Source organism: Malania oleifera, chromosome 10 (assembly GCF_029873635.1).
Source record: "Malania oleifera isolate guangnan ecotype guangnan chromosome 10, ASM2987363v1, whole genome shotgun sequence".
NCBI lineage: Eukaryota > Viridiplantae > Streptophyta > Magnoliopsida > Santalales > Ximeniaceae > Malania > Malania oleifera.
Genome location: NC_080426.1, coordinates 64,187,069 through 64,212,257, shown reverse-complemented (window position 1 = coordinate 64,212,257; position 25,189 = coordinate 64,187,069). Strand labels below are relative to the sequence as shown.

General features: G+C 35.8%; 1 protein-coding gene across 1 annotated transcript; it reads left to right on the top strand.

The window, feature by feature from the left end:
- The first annotated feature begins 22,077 nt into the window (after positions 1 to 22,077).
- Positions 22,078 to 23,794, top strand: LOC131166315 (homeobox-leucine zipper protein ATHB-12-like). Its single transcript, XM_058124753.1, has 2 exons — positions 22,078 to 22,582; positions 23,021 to 23,794. Exons 1-2 carry the CDS (start codon positions 22,220 to 22,222, stop codon positions 23,354 to 23,356), a joined length of 699 nt encoding a protein of 232 aa, XP_057980736.1. The 5' UTR covers positions 22,078 to 22,219; the 3' UTR covers positions 23,357 to 23,794.
- The last annotated feature ends 1,395 nt before the right edge of the window (positions 23,795 to 25,189 follow it).

Sequence of the window (25,189 nt, the reverse complement as noted above, 5' to 3'; positions counted from 1 at the left end):
TACTTTTTCCAATTAGTTACAAAAGAATCTTAATTCCTTTCTATCTTATTCACAGTGATATTTGAGGTCCATCTACTGTTTCTAATGTTTCTGGGGCAAGATGGTTTGTTTCTTTCATTGATGATTGCACTTGTGTTACATGGATTTTCCTACTTAAACATAAGTCTGATGTTAGTATTGTGTTCCCAAATTTCTATTCCATGATCAAAAACCAATTTGGGGTCAATATCAAAAGGTTTAGGTCAAATAATGCCAGGGACTATTTCAATCAAATTCGTACTTCATATTTTTAGACAGAAGGAATAGTACATGAGTCATCTTGTGTCAATACCCCACAGCAAAACAGGGTAGCAGAGAGGAAAAATGGCCATCTCCTTGAAAAAACTAGAGCTTTGTTGTTTCAAAAAAATGTGTCAAGGTTTTTTGGGGGGAAGTAGTTCTGATAGCCACTCATTTGATAAATCGCTTGCCTTCAAGAGTCTTGGGTTTCAAGAGTCCTATGGACATACTTTCCACATTCTATCCAGACCTAACCACTACTAACAACCTTGTTCCTAGGATTTTTGGGTGTGTGTCATTTGTCCATGTTCATAGTCACAACAGGGGGAAATTAGATCCGAAGGCTCTAAAATATGTCTTTGTGGGCTATTCTTCGACTCAAAAAGGATATAAGTGTTACCACCATCCGTCAAAGAAATTCTATGTCTCAGTGGATGTTACGTTCAATGAAAATGAGTCTTATTTCACTAATCCTTATCTTTAGGGGGAGAATTCAACTAGGGAAGATAAGGAAGATTTTTTGCTTGATTTGCCATCAATTCCTGTCTAAAATCTCGAACCCTATACGTGTACCTCCTTGTTCATCTTGTTCCAACCATGTACCTGAGAGTTCTTCTAAACATGTTCCTAAAACACCAAATGAACCCAAAGAAAAGACCGATTCTGCTTATAGAAATACCATATTTGGCAAGGTGTTCCCAAGAAGGAAGATGGTTGTTCCTAAACCAATGCAGGTCCAAGAGTCCAACTTAGATCGTTTGAATGAGGTAACAATTGTTAACCATCCATTGCAAGATGAAATTGAATCTCATGTTGATAATGATGACCAAGACCTTCTGATTGCCATTAGGAAAGGAACTCGAAAATGCACAAAGCAACCATTGTACCCTCTTGCACATTTTTTGCCGTTTAAGAATTTTTCACCATCCCATAGAGCCTTTCATACCTAAATACCATCACCATTCCTACCACATTATCTGAGGCTTTGTCCAATGGAAAATGGAGACAAGCTATGAATGTGGAGATGGAGGCGTTGGAAAAGAACAAGACTTGGTAGTTGGTGAAGTTGCCTGTAAGAAAGAAACCGGTGGGCTGTAAGTGGGTATATATGGTGAAGTATAGGGCAGATGGCTCAATTAAGAGATACAAGGCGCGATTGGTAGCCAAGGGGTATACTCAAACATATGGGATTGATTATTTAAAGACCTTTGCTCCTGTTGCAAAGATGAACGCGGTTAGGGTATTATTATCACTAGCAGCTAATTATGGTTGGGAGTTGCAACAATTTGATGTCAAGAATGCCTTCTTACATGGGGAACTAGAGGAAGAGATTTATATGTAGGTTCCACCGGGATATGGGAAGAATTTGGTGCTGACACTATGTGTAAATTGAAAAAGGCTTTGTATGGCCTTAAGCAATCACCACGAGCATGGTTTGGGAGATTTGCAAGAGTTATGTTGGCTATGGGATACAAACAAAGTCAAGGGGATCACACATTGTTCATTAAACACTCTCCTTCGGGGGGAGTTACAATCCTTCTAGTGTATGCTGATGACATATGCTGATCTCATTAGTCAGTTTATGCATAGCCTGAAGGAAGTTCATTTACAAGTAGCCCATAGAGTACTACAGTATCTCAAGGGAACACCAAGAAAAGGTATCATGTTTAGAAGAAATGGAGGATTGGTACTTGAGGCATACATTGATGCTGATTATGCTAGATTTGTTGATAGAAAATCAACCTCAGGACATTGCACCTTTCTCGATAGGAATCTTGTAACATGGAGAAGTAAAAAACAAAGTGTGGTAGCTCGGTCGAGTGCAGAGGCTGAATTCCGGGCAATGGCTCAAGGTTTGTGTGAACTACTTTGGCTGAAGATCATCTTTGAAGATTTAAAGATTAAGTCGGATGGCCTTATATTGTGACAACAAACCTACAATCAACATAGCTCATAACCCAGTACAACATGACCGAACGAAGCACATTGAAGTTGACAGACACTTTATCAAAGAAAAGTTGGAGAGTGGATTGATTTGTACACCTAACGTGTCGACACATGGTCAACTTGCTAATGTCCTTACCAAAGGGTTGAGTAGCTCTATTTTCCAAACTATTGTTTCCAAGCTGGGAATGGAGAATACCTATTCACCAGCTTGAGGAGGAGTGTGGGAAAACCGTGTATTATTAGTTAGCTATTTTAGGATATTCTTTTAATAACCAATTGTATCCTTAAAATTAGGCCTATACAGCAAAGTTTCCTATTCTGTTAGGGTGTCCCCTAAATCATGGGATTTGATTTATTAATTTACTTTTTAGTTATGCTAGGATTGTTGTATATATTCACATGTAATGTTCAGATCAATACATAACTCTTTTCAATTTTCGACAAGTATAAATCCCTAACAATCTCCCACTTAGACTCAAAGTTTTGCTGTCATACATCTCACTCTCATTCCCTCTACATGACTATCAAAAGTCCTAACTGATAAGCTCTTTGTAAACATGTCTGCTAGGTTGCTTGCTGATGTAATCTTGATCACCATTGCATCACCTCTCTACACGATATCTCGTAACAAGTGATACTTGCGCTCAATGTGTTTGGCTCTCTTGTAGCTTTCGAGTTCCTTCTAGTTAGCAACCACCCCGCTATTATCACAGTAAAGTGTAATAGGCGATTGTACCGAAGACCCCACTCCTAGATCCAATAGAAAGTTCTTGAGCCAAACGGCTCCTTGGCTGCTTCAGAGGCTACCACATATTCGGCCTCCATAGTGGAATTAGTAACACATGATTGTTTGATACTCCTCCAATTAACGGCTCCACCTCCTAGGGTAAACACATTTCCAAAGGTTGATTTTCTGGAATCCTTATCTGACTAAAAATCTGAGTCTGTGTACCCAATGGGTACTAGACTATTTGCTTTATAAACCAATATATAATCCTTAACCCTTTTCAGGTACTTGATTATATGTTTTACTGCAGTCTAGTGTTCTCGCCCTGGGTTAGACTAATATCTGCTGACCATGCCTATGGCAAAACAGATGTCAGGTCTAGTGCAAAGCATATCATACGTGAGGCTTCCTACTGTTGATGCATAAGGAACTGCCTTCATGTTCTCTACCTCAATCGATGTTTTAGGACACTGATCCTTAGATAGAGAGATTCCATGTCTGAAAGGGAGTAACCCTTTCTTGGAATCCTGCATGCTAAAATGGGCAAGAATTATATGGACATAAGTAGCTTGTGATAAGCCCAACGTCTTTTGCTTGCAATCTTGCAAAAACTTGATCCCAATGATGTGACCAGCTTCTCCCAAGTCTTTCATGTCGAACTATCCGGATAACCATACCTTAACCGAAGATAATACCCCCTCATCATTTTCGATAAGTAAGATATCATCCACATATAGCATCAAGAATACCACCACATTTCCGTCATGCTTTTTGTATACACATGACTTATCAGGGTATTGATCAAAACCATAAGATTTAATGGTTTGATCAAAATGGATGTTCCAAGACCTAGATGCCTACTTAAGTCCATAAATGGACTTTTTAAGCTTGCACAACATGTGATGTTGGCCTACTGTTGCAAAACCATTTGGTTGCACCATATAGATGCACTCATCAAGACTTCCATTAAGGAAAGTTGTCTTGACATCCATTTGCTAAATTTCATAATTGAAATGAGCTGCAATGGATAAGAGAATCCGAATAGACTTTCACATGGCTACTGGCGAGAAAGTTTTCTCATAGTCGATTCCCTCTGAGTAAACCATTTCGCAACAAGCCTAACCTTGAAGGTTTCCACCCTCCCATTTGCTCCTCTCTTCTTCTTATTAATCCACTTGCATCCGATAAGTTTTATCCCTTCGGGTGGCTCTACAAGATCCCAAACTTGATTAGAGTACATAGACATCATCTCTGATTTCATAGCCTTCTGCCAGAGTTCTGCATCTTTATCTTGAAGTGCTTCACAGTAGTTGTTGGGTTCAGTATCTAGTTCATCAAGGATCTTGTCATAAGACTCTCCCAAGAACATATACCAATCAGGAAAATGTACAACCCTCCCACTACAACGAGACACATTTTGATGTGTTGATCCTGATCCTTGTGCACCATCATTCTGCCTTGGTTATACAACTGGAGTATTGATGGTAGCTACATGTGATGGGTCAGACTTGGCTCGAGTTACAACATTCCTCCCACTACAACAAGACAATGGAATATCAATAACTCTGTCTTGTGGTGGTTCTTCTTGCACTATTGGTATAGCTGGTATATCTCCTCTCAACTCTTTTAGAACAGTCCTACTTCTAGGTTTGTGGTTCATTACATAGTCATCTTTTAAGAATTAAGCATTGGTGCTAACAATGACCTTCTGATCCTTAGAACAAAAAAATAAACCACCTTTCGTACTTCTAGGGTAGCCAACAAATAAACAGACATCTGTCCTTGATTCCAACTTATCTATTTTTCCTTTTAGCATGTGTGTTGGACTACCCCATATTCGAACATGCCGCAGACTAGGTTTGTGCCCAGTCCACAATTCTGTGGGTGTAGTAGGTACTAATTTAGATGAGACCAAGTTCATAATATAGGCTGTTGTTTCTAGTGCATAAAAGTCCTATTCATTCTTTCTGCTACACCGTTTTGTTGTGGCATACCAAGTGCAGACAACTGGGATTCAATTCCTTCATCTGATAAGTAATCCACAAATTCTCCTAAGAGGTACTCACCACCACGATCAAATCGTAGTGTCTTGATACATTTACCCTAATGCTTCTCCGTTTCTACCTTAAATACCTTGAATTTCTCAAAGCATTTAGACTTACGGCGCATCAAATAAATATACTCATACCTTGAGTAATCATCAATGAAAGTAACGAAATACTCAAAGCCACCTCTCTCTTGGATATTCATAGGGCACACAAATTAGAGTGAACCAATTTTAATGCCTCTTTTGTTCTATAGCCCTTGGCCGAAAAGGGTCGCTTGATCATCTTACCTTCTAAGAAGGATTCACAGACTGGTAGTGCCTCCACTTCTAATGAACCTAATGATTCATTCTAAACCATCCTTGAAATCCGTTTCAGATTAATATAATGATAGTTATGGTGCAACCCCAAGAGAGGCGGTGAATTAGGTATTTAAAAATTTGTTGCCTAGGTCTACTGATTTTAACAACAATGTAATTTAGCCTAGGGTTAATCTATGCAATCATCAAACACATATACACGTGCAATAAATGTAAATTGTGAAAATGTAAAGAATATACACGATATGTTATCTAGGTTCGGCCAACAGTGCCTACGTCCCCGCCTTGGCCACACCAGCACAAGGATTACCACTAAAATGCTCTCTTAAACGGGTGGAGCGGCACCTATACAACCAAGTCAATTCAAGGGGCTGACCTCAACCGACACGTCTTAATAGGTTGACGCACCTAACTTTCCTAACTGGGTCTAAGTCAATCCGAGACTATTCCACAAGACTAGTCTCCCTCTTCAAGCCCGTGCTTGGAATACAACCAATGTGTATAAATTGTTTGTACATGTAAATGCACTTCAACACAAGCAAATGTGTAGACCAATATAGCTTAGTCAACAATGCAAGCACGAATGATATGTAAATAGGCTCAGTGCTCTAATGTGTGTTAAACACTCAATCACGTATATATTTTCAGTCCAGATCTAGAGTGTATATCTAAGCAAGATTTGAAACACAATATTTTAGTATCACAATATCATATCAGGGTTTCAAATATGTTAAGCAAGATAAATCAAACAAACTCAATAGGATATTTCAATGTATAAGGCACAATGGAGTTGTTTGAAAAACTAACTTTTTGAGAAATGATTTTTGCACACAAAATCTAGGTTTAGGTAACTTGCAACAATAATGCAAGAACCAAAAACCCTCAAAGTCTTTCCACACTAGATTTATCAAATGAAATCGGTGGAAGAACTTTTAGGCTATACTCTCAAGTAAAATCTATTAATCAATATATCAAGAGAGAGTATTAGCTAGAGAAGTTTAAGCACAATGCCTTATAGAGATGCTCACAATGCTTTGAGAAAGAGAATGAGGAGTATGTGAGTGTTTTCAAGAAGTATTTGGCTAATATAGGGTTTTTAAGGTTTTGAGAGTTGAGAAAATTTTTTCCCTAATCAAGTTTGCTAATCCTTGCTAATTAAGACAAATGAACCAGTATATATAGGCAAGGAACATTTTTTGACCGTTGGGGATACAATGGGTATAATTAGAATTGTTTAAAACATCATTAAGAAAATTAACCCAGTTTATCCCATTTAAAATTCAGTAAAAATTATTTTAACCCGCAAGATTCGGGTGCCTGATCAGACACAGTCAAAAATTCAACTTTAAGGGGTTCGGGTGCCCAAGTTAAGGACCAGTTGGTTGAATCAAAGTCAGTAGCCAAATGTCCGAGGTTCGGATGCCCAAAGCTAAGTTCGATTAACCGAACTAGGTAGTTCGGTCGCCTGATCCTCTATTTGAATATAAACAGACGGTCACCCGAATAGTTGAAAAGTGCTCTGAGGAGCATTCAGGTGCCCGAGGAAGATACGTTCAAAAGGGGTTCGGGTGCCCAAACATAGAGTCAACAAGTTGACCAGTTCAGTCGCCCAAGCCATTTTACACGGCCTGGGTTCGGTCGCCCAAACCCTCTCAACCTTTTCAATTTAAGTCCATATTTAGCTACTTTTAATTCCCCTTATAATATATGTGATATGGGGACTATTTTTTGCATTTGTATAAGGACATAGGGTCTTTCTATCCTACCGGAAAAATATGGTGTCAGTCGACTGATCCCTAAGGTCTGTGTAGGTACCTAAAGTCCAACTATGGTTGTTTTGAGCATACGTACCTACCATGCATGATGCAAATTATTACAAACCATACACGAGTACAGTTCATAATAAATTACATCCCAGAATGAAGAAATAATCAAATGAATACAAAATACAACACATATATCTTCATTCTTCGGCACGAACACCTCACGCCATCATGATATGTCTTTCAGTCCTAAAGCGCGCACAAGGTGAACTTGCATGCAATTTTAAGTACAACCATCAGTACCAAGAATATTTTTCATAATCAAAACTGGGTGTGACCAATGAGGTCAACATATAACTTAGACGTAAATGCCAAAGATAAGTTTTATTCAATTCAGAAGGTTTCTTTCTCTTACATGGTAGTTTATCAGTGTTATTCAATTCATTTAGTTGCACTGTAGGAGAAACATGATTAATAATATAAAGATCATCCACCAATGTACTAGAACAGATAAAACATTTATTTAACTTAATAACAACTGATTTATTAAAATAAACAGAATATCCGTGATCAACCAACTTAGAAACTGAGATCAAATTCCTCCTAATAGAAGGTACATAAAGAGAGTCTTTCAATATTAAAATTCTATCTCTACCAAAAGAAATGCGAATATCTCCTACTGCAACTACTGACACTCTCGTGTCATTTCCCAGAAATACGTAAATCCCCTCATCACTTAACTGGCGGATTTGCTGAAACCCCTACAAAGAATTATAAATATGATTAGTCACTCTCGTATCTACACACTAGCTACGGGTAGATATCACCGCCAAACACGTTTCAACTACTAGTGAATGAAAAATACCTTTGTTGTTCTATTTGGCGATATAAACTGGACATTGTGATTTCTAGTGTCCTAACTGCTTGTAGTGAAAACACTTGCCCTTAGGCTTTTTCACTCCATCCTACGGCCCACACACTACTAGAGGAGCCCCCTGTGGTTTCTGAACCTTTTTCTACTTCTTTCGACCTAAAAGAAGAACCTTTCTCAGTCATAAGAGCAATAATTTGCTTCCTGATGAGACCTTTAACTGCTTGAAACTCTTTAAGTAGTTCTGTCAATGAGTAAGAGAGCTTATTCATGTTGTAGTTTAGGCAAAACTACTTGAAAGAGTCAAGCAGTGACTAGAGAACAATATCGACCTGGGTTTCCCCCTCGATTTCAACTCCAAGGATCTCTATCTCATTGAGAAGACCAATCATCTTCAAAACATGATCCCTTACTGGAGTAAGGGATCCCTTCTGCCATAATAGTATTCATAAGTTCCTTCATAACAGTCTACCTAGCAGCACGATTTTGATCCCCAAACATTTCTTTAAGGTTCTGCATTATATCATAGGCAGAAGGCATAGACTGATACTGATGTTGCAGAACATTCGACATAGATGCCAAAATGTAACACCGCGCCATCTCATCAGCCTTAATCCACTTCCAGTAAGTCTGGGTTTCCTCATCGGTTGCTCCTTCACCGGGTTTCAGTAGACATACCTCTACGAGCACATACTTGTACTCCTCTGCAGTCAATACAATATCCAAGTTCCTTTTCCAGTCAATATAATTAGGTCCAACCAGTTTGTTTTCTTAGAGAATAACAACTAGGGGATTGAAAGTCATTTTAATCCTGAGAATCACATATTATAACAAAATATGATGAGCAATAATTGAATATGGTTCCCTCTACCAATATTTTCTTTTAAAGAATCTGTCAACAACCTAGCACACCATGAGTAATATACCTCGATGGGAGTTCGTCTACTATTCAACATTTGTGTAGACAAGTGAGGACCTATTAATTTTACTATCTAGGTAAGTAACTATGTCAAGAAAAATTAAATTGCTGACTTAGCTTTGGTCCTATAAACAATAGTAGTGACTCAGATGGTGAGGATACTAATATGATGCTAAGTGTATACCATCACATAATATTAGACCTATTGTCCCATAGTGAATCCCCAGATGGATAGGTGACCCAATACTAACAATTACCAGAGTTTATACTTGGTGAGTCTATAATTAATTCCATCCGATGGGAAGGAAGATACTAATATCATCACATAAAATTAATTACTTCACCTATAAACTAGTGATGGAGATCATGAGATTTATATGTAATAAATTTCCTCACCCGCTTAGTTATTTAATTCATGAAGGATACAAATACGTGTTTAATATTCAAATAAATTTAATATTTCAATATTGATAACAAAATTATACGCAACAAATAAAATTTCAAATTCCCTTAATATTTTTTTTTTATAAAAAAATTATATTATAACTTGGGAATTAATTTTATTCTCTAGTTGCACATACATAAACCAACATTGAAATTTTAAATTTTACATGCTAATGACATAACACAAGAACAACAAACACATCAAGCAAACATATATAAATAAGAAATATGATATAATAAATATCTGGTTATAATGGTCAAATAGCTTACATCATAACACCGTGAATCCTTGTTTGCCATTACGCAGTGTTGGAGTTCGACGGGGCTCCGGGGCAGCTCCCCCAACAAGGTTCGACCTACTGGGTTAGGTCGTAGGGGTCCAAGTAAATTTAAATTCAAAAAAAAAATATAAATTCAAATTCAAATTCAAATTCAAACTCAAATTCAAATTCAAATTCAAATTCAAATTTAAAAAAGGAATGAAAAACCGCATCACTGTTCTAGAATTTTTCCTATTTTTCACCACTGCTATGCACACGCCGCAACTGTGCCTCATTCTTAGATGAAGTTACATCAGATTACAAAATCATATGCCTCCATAACCGGAGTTCACATGCTACGAATCTTGTAATAAACAATCGCAATCACAAAACATAGATTAATGTGACCATAATTGCCGAACAGAACGTTGCAAAACAGATGTTAGTGCATACACACGTTCTACCTGAAACATGCATTAATTTGATTTTCGAATAACATGGTATTATTATCCGTATACAGTATCAACTGAGGCTCTGATACCAATTAAAGGGACTTGCGGAATAGCCCTGAGATCCAGTTGTAGTGTATACGAATAACAAAAAAAAAAATTTATCAGATCATGCAATCCCTAATTACGTGATTAAGATTATACCTATGAGATCTATCTGGTTTGATCCCGAATCTACAAGTACGAAAACGAGCTATTGAAGATGACCAAAAATCTTCTACTGTATTCTTTGAACACGTCTTACTCTTAAGAGAGTGGGCTTGTAAACAGCCGTTAGGGTTTTCTTCTCTCATGAAAACGTCTGCCTTTGTGAAAGTTTTTTCATCTCTCCTAGCTTCTGAATGGAGCACGTGTATATAGACTACAACAGGGACCTCTAGGCAAATATGACTAGGGCTTCCCACGTAATTAAGAATTCCTAATTTGACCCAAATTTATCCTTAATTACATTAATTATAATTCATACCACTAAAGAATTATAATTACACTCCCTGTCATATTCGAAATTAAATTTCGAGCCCCTATTATTAAATGCTTATTTATCTCTCCACGTAAATATTACAGATACCCGTCTATTAAATTAAATTACTGACAATTTTTAGTTCCCTGAGACCTTTCACTTAACTTATTTGATCCCCCTGCAGGGTTTGATACAATCAAAACTTATAAACTTCCTCAAGGGGGTATCATCAATCCCAATATCAGGACGTGGATTCCATCAATAATTAATGTTCACCATACACATAATGTTATCACCCAACTCACTGAGTATTTTGACCCATAAAGAATCTCACTCTTCTATGAATTAAAGTAATAAACACTATATGCACGTGTCCAATAATCATATCAGGATTAAGAGTATAAACACTCATAATAACCATGAGGTATTAATTGTTTTATATAATCAGTATAAAAACAACTATCTCGAGACGGTCTTGTTCATTGCACACAAAGTGTACTAGTACAAGGTGTTGGAACTGTACCATTCCCAATAGTCAAGAAAAACCTATTAAAACCTTGTGCTACAGTCCTACCAATGATGTGTCCAATTCCATTTAAAATAGTGAACAATAAACTTATATTTTATAAGAACTGATGATTTAATCTTCTGTGTATAAGTCGTACTCTACACACTAGATCACCTACTATATAGAATAAAAGACACGTGCATAATCATTAAATAAATAATGTTATGCAAATATCACTCACAAAGATTCTCATTAAAATGGAATAATTGAAGTTATTAATAAATACTAAAACCGAGCATGTCTATCAGTATAAATAACTAACAGACAAGAGCTTCAATTTTATCAGCTTTGATTGTGGCATTCTTTGTCGAATTTTATCTTTTGGTGAGACCATTTTTTTATTGATCTCCTGTTCTTATTGGTGAGATCGACTCTCAAGTAAGGTTGTTTATAATTTGTTGCAATTTTCATTTCTATTGAGAACTCGTGCAAAGCTTGTAGCCCCTTATATTTTTCTCTTATCTAATGGATTTGTGTTGGACCAGAGGTCCAATGACTTTCCCATGATTTGGGGTTTTCCATATAAATTCTTGGTATCTTATTTTTTTGATATTTTATTACTTTATTATTCTTGCCACTATCTGTGTATTTGTTTGGTAATTAAATTGCTACATTGTTGGATTGAATTCTGAAATTGAAATTTAGTGGTTATACCTCTAACTTTTTGTTCAATTTTAGTTATACAAGGTGAAAAAAGTTGTGCAAGTATTTTATACAAGTTTAGTTATCCAACTATTTTTCCCAACAAGGCTCAAGATATCTTAATATATTTTTTAAAAAAAAATTAATTAATTATACCATTTGAATCCTCTCAGTATTCATTTTTGGAGGTCCAAATGTATCCTCGTTGGTTAGAAAGAATAGTCTATCCCACTAGAGAGATGCTTTAACATTTACTTGAACTCAATTTGGTGTGGTGCAACACATCCTTCCATTAGTACTAAAGCTCCATGCAAAATTCTCCCTGTGGCGTCAAGAGAAACAACAAAACAAGCTGAAGTGTGGACAATTTTTTAAGCTCTTCTTTGGAAATCAATTTCAATTGGAAAAAGATTCGGTAAGGGGCTAAAAGCAGCGAGACCGGATTCTGAATAACCGAAGCTCGCCGACGATCACAGCAAAGCGAGATTAGAACCGAAGCTCGCCGGTGCTTCACCTACGCCTCTTTCGTCTCGCTCATGCCTCTCACCGGAGAGGCACTTCACTAAAGAGGTTTGATAATGAAAGACTAAAGCTGAAGAAAGTTATAAAAAAAAAAAAAAAATGGAGTAGGGCCCTTTAGTTGGGTGGTTCTCTGTAAGGCTAGGAAACCCAAGAACACGGGTAACTTCTTTGTCATAAGAGAAGATAATGGAATTGTTTATACGACAAAGCATGAAATGAATGCTAAAGATAGCTTTCTTAATTTTGGAACTACCCTTTCGTTTTGTTACATCTAGATAAACTAGAAGCCCAAAAATAATTAAAAAATAATTATAATAAAATAATAGAGAAAACTCTAATTTTATATTTGGGAGCATGAAATTTCAACCTCACATTTAAAATTACATGAATTTAAATAAAGTATAAAATAAAATTATATTAATTTTTTTCATATGTATATAAATTCAAAATTCAAATCTCAATACACACTCTCCATCACTATGAAAAAAATCTAAAAATCTTAAAAAAAAAAAAAAAACAAAAGGTTAGTCATCACTCCCATATCCAAGAAGTGGTCTTACCTTCTCACAATGCCACAGCTCTCGTGCTGACTGGTTATAACCCAAACGAAAGAAAATGCTACTCACCAACACCAACTTATCTGTCTCTAACACAGAGAACTCACCCACACCACCCCTCCTCCCCCCCAAAAAAAAAAAAAGTCATTTTCATACACACACACACGCACTACCTCACCTCCCACTTCTTTCCTCACTAAGACCAATTTATCAGTCTCCATCTCATGCACATTAAATACCCCACCCTTCAATCCACACCGTCCATTTGTTGGCCATGATCTGAAACTTGCTGCCATCCCTATACCCTATAATACCCTATCTCCCCCCACCCCCGGCGGCCCTTATCCCACGCCACATGTGCTCCCCACGCATTCTTTACTTCTTTTTTCTTGGGTCAAGGAACATTCTAAAATATCGACCCATCCGAGGTGTCGCGATCTTATTGGGCAGTGTAATTTGAACGGGTTGCATGTCAATCGACGTTATCTTTCGCGGCGAGGTCACCACGTGGCAACCGGCTGGAGCTTTGCCAAAAGCAAAATCAAGAGATAAGACGGCTGGACGGGTACGGGTCCCCACAAGAGTCTCACTCCGCTACGACGTCGCTCGGAGGATTTACACGTGTCCTCTAATTCCAAGAAGCTTTCCGCTACAGCCATGCGATGCCGCCACGTCAACCGTTACACGTAACATCCGGAGGAAAAAACAGACAAACCGGTGAGAACGGTAAGACTTTTTGACCAGTGGCATGGCAGGTGGCAAAAGTTTATTGGGTGATGTATGACAGCCGACAGGTGACAACCCCTTTCCCTGCGCAACTGATTTTATTGGCCCAATAATAATATCAAAATAAAATAGCTTTATTTTATTTGTGTATTCATTTACTTTTTTTATTTCTTGAAAACGATGATTAATATTAAATAAAATTTCAGAACAGAAGCAGGCATGTGCACGTTGTCAGCGTGCAGCTCATGACGGTGGCTCACCCACCCTTTCAGCCGTTTTGAGCCGCCATGGTGGGCGGCTTAACTAGCCGCGCAAGAACAGAAATACGACTGACGCCGCAAAAAATACGATAGAGGACATTATGTAACCGGCTGACTACGACATTGTAATGATTCGCGTTTTTACATGACAATTACTTTGATCATTTGCAAATTAATTGATAATTTTTTTATTTTTATTTTTTTTCGCTCATTTCTAAATTATTCTAAATTCACTGCCTAAAATTCAACCTCATAACTTTTTTAAGCCCAAAATTAAATCTTCTAGATGACTCATAAATCTCAACACAAAAAATTTATATATTTCTAAAATTATGACTAAACTCGAGTCTAAAATTAAGCATCCAAGACTTTAAAGTTTGAGTGAGTTAATTTGTTTGGTTCTTCTCGTATAAGTTATATTCTCTTAATAGATCTATGGCTTGCTTATATGCAGTATCTTAATTACTAGGATACTTTTTGATCAAGTGGTTTTCAAGAGTTGAAAAGGCTTTAATTAGTTCTAATTACCCGGGAAAACATATGAGCACAAAACCTGTAATGCCATGTAATTAAGGAATATTTTCTAGACATGTAGAAAGATGCATGAACAATGACAAGGCATAAATAGCACATTATTTCACAACAACATACAAATAATATAAATACAAAAGACGGATGCAAGCACACGTAAATAAACAACATGATGGACAAAAACCCAAGAGGTGGTTTAATTCTCACAAGTCCCCAGTGGAATCATCAAAAAGCTAACAACATTGGATTCAAATTGCTCATTTTGATCGCCAACATTTTGGTGACTAAAGAAAATCAAATAAGACTAGTCAAGCCATTGGTTTCCTTTTCTTAGCCTTTTTTGCTCAAAAAACCTTTTTCAAAAGACATCTAATCCAGGAATACCATTGTGAATAGAAAGTTAAACTTTGAAACATTTTCTAAATGAGGTTTAAAAGATCTAACAATCTAAAGCACTATTCTAAAAATGGTTACTACAATTACCTTATGTGGGTGTGTGTATCCTATTTTGACGTTCAAATTTTGAGGAAGGTAGAAAATTAGTGAAAAATACCCTTACAACATTTGTCAATCAATCGCCTACAAAGGGTAACCGATTGCTTACTGTAGTTTTCCTTTTTTACTTAAATTTTGAAAATCAAACTTATGATCCTTAACTGCTTTTGAAAAATATTTCATAGAATTTATACATAGGCATTTGCCCCATGAAAACTCTACTACTTTGGATACCCTTTCAAAGATCTCAAACATGCACCCAAAAAAAAACACAAAACAAAACAAAACAAAACAAAACAAAGATAAAAGAAGAAAGGGGGAAAACAAACTTAGTTTTTAGAAGTTGGAACTGAATCTACCAAAGTAGATTGCCTGCATATCCTTCTTTGAGGAATCAAGCCACTTGTAATTCACCAAAAAAAAATTTCAAAAAAAAGTGTTTTTAAAAAAAATTGATGACTTTTAGAAAACACTTGAATCCCTTGAGATCACTTGAAGATTATGTTGAAAAACCATTTATTTTTTATTAGAAAATTAATTTTCCAATGAAAACTTTGTAAAACACAAATTCAAATCAAGTTAAACTTTAAGAAAAACTCATTTTTCGACCCCCCCCCCCCCAAACCTCTTTATAAGTGATTGCTTTGAAAAATATTTTTTTATTTCTTTAAACTTGAAAATGTGTGAATTTTTTATGGGAAAACCACAAACCCGTCTTGAATCTGATTACAAAATTTTGGAAAACATTCTAAAGTCGATGTATAACTCCAAAATTTGGTTTGAAACTTTGTAAAACTTGAAAACCTTTTAAAAATTCATTTGAAATCATTTTTAAAATGAATTTTTTTTTATTTATGGAAAACCCATGAAAATACTTAATAAATCAACATGTATCCATACGTGATTAGTGACACTCTAATGAGTGTCTAGACTCAAAAGGACTTGAGATACCAAAGAAAACCATGAAAGAGTGCAAAAATATGCACTCTCGAATCTGGTGGTTGACCATCTGAACAAGGGCAATCGATTGCCTGATAGGCCAATGACTACTTTAATCAAAATGTCGAGGGGGCGATCAACTACACCCCAGAGCGGTTGACCGTCTACAAGCAAAAGTATGGAAAACATGCAATTTTTTTTTTTTTTAGAATATTTTATTTTAGTTTTAAACATGGAAAGAAGAAAAGGGACAATAGGAGCTGTCCTAAACTAAAAAAGGACTGAAACTTATGTTGCCTTGTGCACTTCGCAATTCATATGTTAAAAGGAAACTTTAACACTAATAGATTTGGCTAGTAGCTCTTTTGTTTTTCATAAGGAATTTAAATGAGGGAGATTAAGAGGTTGAAGAAATGAGAGAGATACAAGGAGATAAAAAACAATAAAGGTAAGTATATAGGAGAATTATAATTAACTAGTTGCAATGGCATGCAGAAAAAAAGGGAGGGGGAGTGGACGGAATTGAATTCTTTTCATTCCATTTATTTTTTTTATTAGATTCTAGTCTTCAAACCACACATGATGCAAGATGTTAATGATCGTTTTCAAGTGTTAAAACTAAATGAAGACAATGTCTTCTACTAATTAATGTGAATTTGGCAAAAGATCTTTTCATCATTGTCTTCAAGTTATGTATAGGGTTTACAAAGCAATCAATCTTGACCACACTACTTGAGTAAAAGTAATATGGATAAAGGATAAAAAAATAAAACAAAATAGAATAAAAAATTATATAAGCTTATCCCAACCATCAAGCACTCATGATGTTTATCCTAATGCAAAAAGAGCATATTCTCTTTATCCTTATCTACCCTAGCCGACTAGTTAGCGTACCCAGGAGGGTAAGGGGAGTTTTTTCCCATTTTAATCTTTTATTTTTTAAATATATTAAAAAATATCTTTTTTGGAAAAATATTTCTCAGAATAACCCTGACGTAATCTCGCTACTTGGAGTAGCCAGATTTAAGTATTGAGATTTGCCACATGTCATTTTCATAAAAATATATTATTTAATATATTTAAAAAAAAATGATAAATCGGGAAATAAATTATTTCTCGATTTATTACACAGAATAATTTTTTTAAAATATATATATTTTCATATTAAATATAAAGATAAATATATATATTTTTGAACAAATCTCAAAATTTTAAAATATATATTTTTATATTTTTCACTAAATCTCAAAAGCACTATCTTCTGTTTAAAATTTTAAATTAAAGCGATCTACATAATATCTTAGATACGATAATTTAATTTTTTAAAATTGCTAACCAATGATCATAGTTTAAATGTCTTGTTGATAATTAGGTGGAATTATATTTAATAAATAATAAATTAACAAAATGTAAAGAGAATTATTTAGAGTTTGAAATGGTTTTTATTTACCGTCCCGCTACAAATCCCCAAAACTGTCACCGGTTTTCTCTCCTTTCCAGAAAATCGTCTCCGATTTTTCTCCTTTCTCAGCAAAAAATCTATTTTTTTTTAATTTCTTTTATTTATTATATTTTCTGGGTATTTACACCCAATTTTATACCTTTTTTATATGTATATTCAAAATATTTTTTAAAACAAGCTAAATTTTTATAACTTTTTAAAATTTTAAATATTAGAAAATAAAAAATATCTTCCTCAACTAAGTAAATCTTTAACATTTTTTTTTCTCATCTCTTATAATAAAGATAATCCATCTTTACTTTGAATAATAAATGTATACATAATTATTATATCTTAATCTTCTCTCATTTTTTTTTATTAATTGAACAAAACAATAAGTGGAAATACCTAAAAAGTAGTCTCAGAAAGAGTATCCCACATAATTAGAATCCACAAATAAATACATTAATTATACAAATCTTTGACTTAAGAATATTTAACCTCAAAAAAGCCAACACACTTTTTCTTTTTTTTTATTTCTTAAAAAGATTCAACTTTTTACTTTGATTTTTTTTATTCATCGATCATAAAAAATTAGTTAATAATTAAAATAAAAAATTATATTTGAGAATTTGAATTTGAGAGTCAAATTAAAATTTGGGTATAATTATAAAAAAAATATTTATTTTTTGTACAAATACATGAAAATCATATTCATAATTTAAATTTCAAACTCTAAATATATATTATTATTTTTAAATATTTTTAAAAAATAAATAATATTTTTGAACGTTATATTTTCTGTCCCTTTAACAAACTGTCAGTGTATATATATGTTGTGTCAAACTCTAAATAATATTTGTTGTGTCAATACATATATATATATATATATATATATTAATTTCAAGTACAATTAAAATTGGTAATTTAAAATAAAGTTCAAATTTTCAATTTATTATACAATAAATTTTTTTAATATATATTTTTAAAAAATGATAAATCGGGAAATAAATTATTCTGCGTAATAAATTATTTTCTGATTTATTACGCAGAATAATCTATTTCCCGAATTTTTATTTTTTAAAAAAATATATTAAATAATTTTTTTTCTGAAAATGACACATAGCAAATCTCGCTACTTCAAAGACCGAGATTTGCTTAAATCTCGCTACTCCAAGTAGCGAGATTACGTCAGGATTATTCCGAGAAATATTTTCCCAGAAAAGGTATTATTTAATATATTTAAAAAAGAAATGGATAAAATGGGAAAAAACTCAGGGTAAGGGCCTATGCAATTTTGCTTCTTACCTCCTTTATGGCTGATTGTAATTTGTATAGCAGGTGTCTTATTGTTCTTTGAGCAACAACTTGTTGGCATCATTGCTTTTGCTCGACCAAGTTCTTCTACATAGGCTATGCTCGGCCCAAAGATTGCCACATCATTAAATTACACATTTATGACATAAATATTGTCATACAATCATCCAATCCAACAATGAAAACTTCTGTTTATAGTCAAATCCTTCAAAACGTATCGTAAAACTACCTTGAAATTATACACTATATGCCCTGAATCCAACAAATGAGTTGTAGTTAATTGGTCAAAAGTAAAATATCCTAATAATGCCTTATAATGTTTCATATAAATTTTTACTTTGATTGGCTAAAATCAAACAACTTGTTGACTTTTTGAATCCGATCCCTATTTTAATTATGACAAATCATAGTATCTCATTTGTGCGTTAAGTGTATGAACATGTTCATTTTTCTAAACACAGATAACAGATGAGAAATGTAAGCCGAAAAGTACTTGAATGAGCACACCATTCGACGCAATCCATGAAATTGCAAATGAGCAAAACATGAAGATTTTTGTTTCAAGTCGTATTGTATTGCGTTAAATTTTCTTTGGATCTGTAATAATCATATGGTTTGTAATAATCTGCACATCATGCATAATAGGTATTTATGTTCAAGATACCTTAGAATAACCATAGGAACCATCACCTCTCAAACCTAAATGCTATAACTTATTTACACATGGTTGAATCAATGACAAAAATAGGGCTTACACAAACTTCGGTCGACCGACGCCAGATTTTTAGGCTAAATTAAAAGGCCTAGGTCAGCTTCAGGCGACCAATCCTAGAGTGCTAAAAATGGTTCAGGCGATCAAATGTGCAAAGAGTCAACAAGTTGACTGTAGCCCGAGCGATCGAACCTAATTTGAACCAAAAATCCATGGTCGACCGAACATAAGAACAATCACTTTTTACCTTGCTTGGGCGCCCGAACTATAAGTTCAAAATAACCTCGAGCGACTGAATTATGAAGTTCGGAAGACCGAATTGACCACCGAGCGACCGAACCTCGTGCGTTTAGGAAAATCACCTTGGCTTAACCACCCGAACTCTTCCTCGGGCACCCGAACTTGATAAAGTCTCTTTTCTCTGTGAGTCTATTCGGGCGATCGTCCCTAAGGACCGGATGACTGAAACTCTCAGGTTGCCTTATTTTTACCGTGGTTAATTTAGGGTAATTTGGGTTAAACTTTAATTTAACAATTTCAAAATACCTAATAGGTCCTTAACGGTCATTTTTTCAGGGACATCTATACATACACTTTCATTTGTCCAGATTAAGTAGAGATTGACAAAAAACCGATTAGCAACTCTCGATCAAAATGAGAGAATTGATGACATGCGCCCGGAAGTACATCAACCTAGAAGATTGATGACTATGAAAAGGAGTCGAACCGATTTGAAAAGGAAGGGCCTAAGAGATATGGAGGAAGTAGCCAAAACAGCAAAAATGCAAGAAAATAGCCTAACTGATGAACACAACTCATGAGGCTTAAGACTATCCCAACTGATGAGCACAGCTCATGAGCCTGAAGACTGACCCAACTAATGAGCACAGTTCATGAGACCTGAAGAACTAGCCTAACTGATGAGCACAACTCAAAAACTAACCCAACTAATAAGCACAGCTCATGAGGCCCGAAGAACTAGTCCAACTGATTAGCACAACTCATGAGGCCTGAAGAATTGACCCAATTAATGAGCACATCTCATAAGGCCTAAAGAACTAGTCCAACTGATAAGCACAACTCATGAGACCTGAAGACCAGCCCAATTGATGAACACAAATCATGAGGCAAAAAAAATGAGCACTGCTCACCAAAATTGGCCCAATAGATAAGCAGAGCTCATGAGGCCCAAAGATCAGCCCAAACTGATGAGCACAACTCATAAAACAGAAATAGTTTAATTTAAAAAATTGAGCAGAGGTATAAAACAGATAAGGTAAAAACACTGATCAGCTCAGACTAAGCCAATTTGGGGAGAAACTAGCTCGGATTGAGCCAGTCATGTTGCTATATTTAGCTCGGTTGGAGCTAGGTGCTAGAGTCATCGGCTTGGGTTGAGTCGATTGAGGTAAGAATCGACTCAGATTAAGCCAATTTTGAGCAAAACCAGCTTGAATTGAGCTGCTTATTAGGGTAGCCTTGGCTCGGAAAAAGTTAGGGGCTAGAATCGTAGGCTCGAATTGGGCTGACTAAGAATTGGAATTAGCTCAGATTGAGTCGGTTATCAAATAAACCTCGTCTAGAAGGCCTACTTGCCCTGATGGGGCTGGAATTAATAGGAATTAGTCTTTATTGGTTATTTAAGGAACTAGTTTGAATTATTACTCCGAAAACTTGCTTCGAATATTCGAGAGTATTTTTTTGGGGCAGGGGGGGGGGGGGAATTGATACGGCCAAAATCAATACGCCCATATTTACAAATATGCCCATAGAGGCTGGCAGCTATAAGGTTAACTTTGGGTAACGTTGAGTGTCTTGCGTAACTCTCACTAAATTATTAATAATCCCCAGCACGGTTTCGAAAGCAGCAATTGATGACTTACATAACCACGTGAAAGTTACTTGCATGAGTTACTTGCAATCATAAGTTGCTCATAACCTTACTAAATATAATAGTACCTCATGAATGTCAAGCTGTCAAATAGATATGTACAGAAACTCTGGCATATCCGAGAGGAAGGAAGCAAAACTTCCATCGACAAAATGTACACTATTACATCAAAACCTGGGTACTCCCAGGGGCAAAAGGCCATCAAAACTAACCAAAAATAAACCAAAAATCAAAAATCAAAAATGGATCTCAGGGGAAGGTAAGCATCTCATATCCACTTCTTTTTATTGTTACAATTCAAAACCTCTCATTAGTCCCTTACTTAGACATCGAAGTGATCCCTTAGAGTACACCCCGAGTCCTTTAAGTCATTCTTATTTAATCTTTTTCAGGTGGTTGTGATCGGGAAACAATTCACGAAGATCGTTCGATTTTTAGGCAACAATAGGTGTTAAGAAAAACTATGACTTCAACACACTGTTTAAGTTGTGACCATTAATATTTAATGTTCATATCCTATATATACTAATATAAACCTAAAACAAGGGACCTTAAATTGGATACCGCAGAGAGATAATATTATTAAATAATAACAAAGAGTATAGCATCACCTGGAACGTGTCGTCCCCGCTGAAATATATTTTCAATACCAAAACCAAAGCCGCAAAGCATCAGACAAAGACAGCCTGCGCCAGAGATAGAAGCTAATTGAGTTTCGGCTTGCCTCCATCCAAATATCAAATAATAAATCAAATCAGAGGGGGACAAAGACAAACAAAAAAGAAATAAAAAATAAATTATTCAAAAAAAAAAGTCACAGAAATAAAAAATAAAATAAATGTTAAGTGTTCTCAGGGCCCTGGAGAAAAGCACTGGACCGTATTGGACCCATTGATTTTGGATATAAAACGACAAGCCTAGCCCGCCACATCACTGACCTCTTCCATACCCACCATATATATATATATATATATATATAGCAAGGATCCCTAAAACATTCTTCCTTCAGGATTTTGGGTGCCTTGTGGAAGGACTGCAAGTACAGAGAATCAAGGTGGTGCAAAATCCAACCAGATGTTAGAGGGTGGGGAAAGCTCCTCAGCAATAGCAGCTGATTCTTTCACGTGCCTTGGTTCATACCCAGCTACTGCCAGAAAAAGGAAGTGCAAAAATAGAAGGAGGTTCAGTGATGATCAGATTAGGTCATTGGAGTCCATATTTGTGTCTGAATCAAAGCTTGAACCCCTGAAGAAGCTGCAGCTGGCCAGAGAACTTGGGCTGCAGCCTCGCCAGGTTGCCATCTGGTTTCAAAATAAGAGAGCTAGATGGAAGTCAAAGCAGCTAGAGCAAGACTATGGAGTACTGCAAGCTAATTACAATACTCTGGTTTCAGAGTTCGAAATGTTGAAGAAAGAGAGACAGTCCTTGATCATACAGGTACTTGTTCTTTGTCTGAAGGACTGGTTTATTTGTAGGACGACTCTCGATGGTCTAAAATGGGGGAAACTGATTTTATTTGGTAAGCCTCCAAATTACCCACCAGATACCTTTTTTCTCAGGAGAAAATCTCGCATCTATCTTGCTATTTCGAAGCCCCTCAAAAATGTAAATTTCACAACATGACACATTTTTCAATAGCTCCACCAAATCTTATCACACACATATCAATGGTTAGTTACCAGATGACTCAAATAATTCGGCACTCGTATTTGAAAACTATTCCACTTATACCCAGAACTTAGTTCACTGATTCAAAGCTGCATTTAGTATTCCTTCAACCCTTAATTTTATCAAACTTGCCTTAAATTATTGTTCTATCAATGGTAATATCACCCGGGTGCTCATGAGAACTGCCTAACCTTTTTTCTTCGACAGTTGCAGAAATTGAATGATCTAATTCAGAAGTCTCGAGATAAAAGCCAGCATTGCAGGGAATGTCTGGAGGCATCAAGCATCAATGATGAAACAAAAGACGGAGACGCAACAAAATGGGAATCCGAAGTGAAGCCTTGCTTTAGCATTCCTTTGGAAAGAAAAGATCACAGAGGGGCTACCTTGTCGGACCACGATAGCCACATAAAAGCAGAGTACTTTGGACTGGAAGAACCCTGCCTTCTGGATGGTTCACCTGAAAACTGGGAAAGCTTGGAATCTGACAGCCTGTTGAATGAGCCTGATAGTAGTTATGATTGGTGGGACTTTTGGTCTTGAATTGGAAGGAGAACAACCAAAATGGTGGCCAAATTTCCAAGAGAACTTTAAGGACTGCATCTGAAAAACTCAGAATTATCTGCCTGATTCAATCTCAAATGCTGTTTATTTCTCCACCTTTTAGTGTACAATAACAGTCTAGTGCTGGTCTGGGCCAGGAAAATAGATGTTCACACTTCAGGACAGATACAAGGACATGTTCCATTATGCTCCACAAGAAAACCGTATTTGCTTTCTGCTCTAATGTCTCTGCTTCTTACTCTATATTCGGCTTTTCATATGGGTAGCTTTTTCTATAGTGTGAGAAAGAAAAGATTCTTGCTTTTCGTGATGGTGGGGTTTCACTCCACCCTCATTGTTGTAAAGAAGTTATGTAACTAGTAATAAATAACACTTTTTGCTGATGTAAATAAAATAACAATAATAATTTTCATTTAATATCTGACATCAAACTACGAGCTCTGTCTAATGGAGGTGTATAGTTGTCTGGTACATTTTTAAAGAGCAGGCTTCTCTTAAGTGAAGCACTTCACTCAGACAATGAAAAACAAAGAATCATCTGTTAATACAATTGATGGCAAGTGCTCACTGAATTTTCAACTCGGTATGCCCATAGAATATCCTCCAGACTGCAGTGGGGCCCCAACAGAATAGTGTAGTCTCTCAGGAGTGAAAATACTTTGAAACAGGCTTGCCTGGTTGCATCAGCTGGCAGCAGAAAACCATGAGGCCAGGTGCAAACTGGTTGATAGCAGCACTAAGAATCTAAGACAGGATGGAGAGATCAGGGAGGCGTGAGATGAAGTTCGGCCCGCTCATCTCTATTTTATGATTATTGTATGAGGTCAAGAATGGAAGTTTTAGTTCTACACATGCCTTAACTGAAGTGACGTGGCTCCATAATGGGGAAGTAGACTCCAATTGTAGGAATAGCTTACCAAAACAGTTTTGGCGGCTGCAAAAAATGACTTCTGCACTTTCCCTTCTTTAGAATCCCCAATGGTGAATTAGAGGGGTGGCCCTACTCACCGGAGACGAAGGCACAAGGCGGAGAAGTCACTTCAGCTTGCACTGGACCAGTTCATCATCAAAAGAACAACCAGTTGTAGCACTTCCCATTGAGTTGTCTAGGGGGATGAAAAAAGCGTCCTTCTCATCTAAAGGCAGGGTAAGCTTTCTCCCTGCACTGTGGATCACTATGAACAAAAGGCCAATGACGATCTCGGAGGAGTAGGTACATGTTTAAGTTTCATGCACACAATAAAAATAAATAAAAAATAGAAAAAAGTCATAGCATAAGAAGACAAAAATATTAATAGAACTGATGAATAAACATTGCAAGAAATTAAGACTACCAAACCCACAAGTTAAGAAACACTAAAGCTGCAATTTACAAAATAATACAGGCTGAAGCCTTATGTTTATTCCCTCCTAACTGTTCTTTCTAAAATCTTACATGTCAGGTAAGCCAAAGTATTGGATGCATCCGCAGGAAGTAAAGCATCCAATACTAGATCGAATGAATCTCCAAAAGACAATGCATTCAATATAAGTGTGCTAAAGTTAGCATATCTGAATCATCTCAAGACTGCACACAGGCATGCAGATAAATTCAGGCAGCAAACTAATACAATGTTTGATTGCTCAAATTTCCAAATAAAGATCAACAATCTTCAAGCAAGTTTAATACACAAACCTTGTCATACCTTTTTCAATTTTTCATTTCAATTCAGTTTCTTAGCAAGGAAATATAGCCAAAAAAATAACAAAAGTAATACAACATCAATTATAGTATTTCTTATATAAAAATAATTAAGCACATAATAAGCAGGA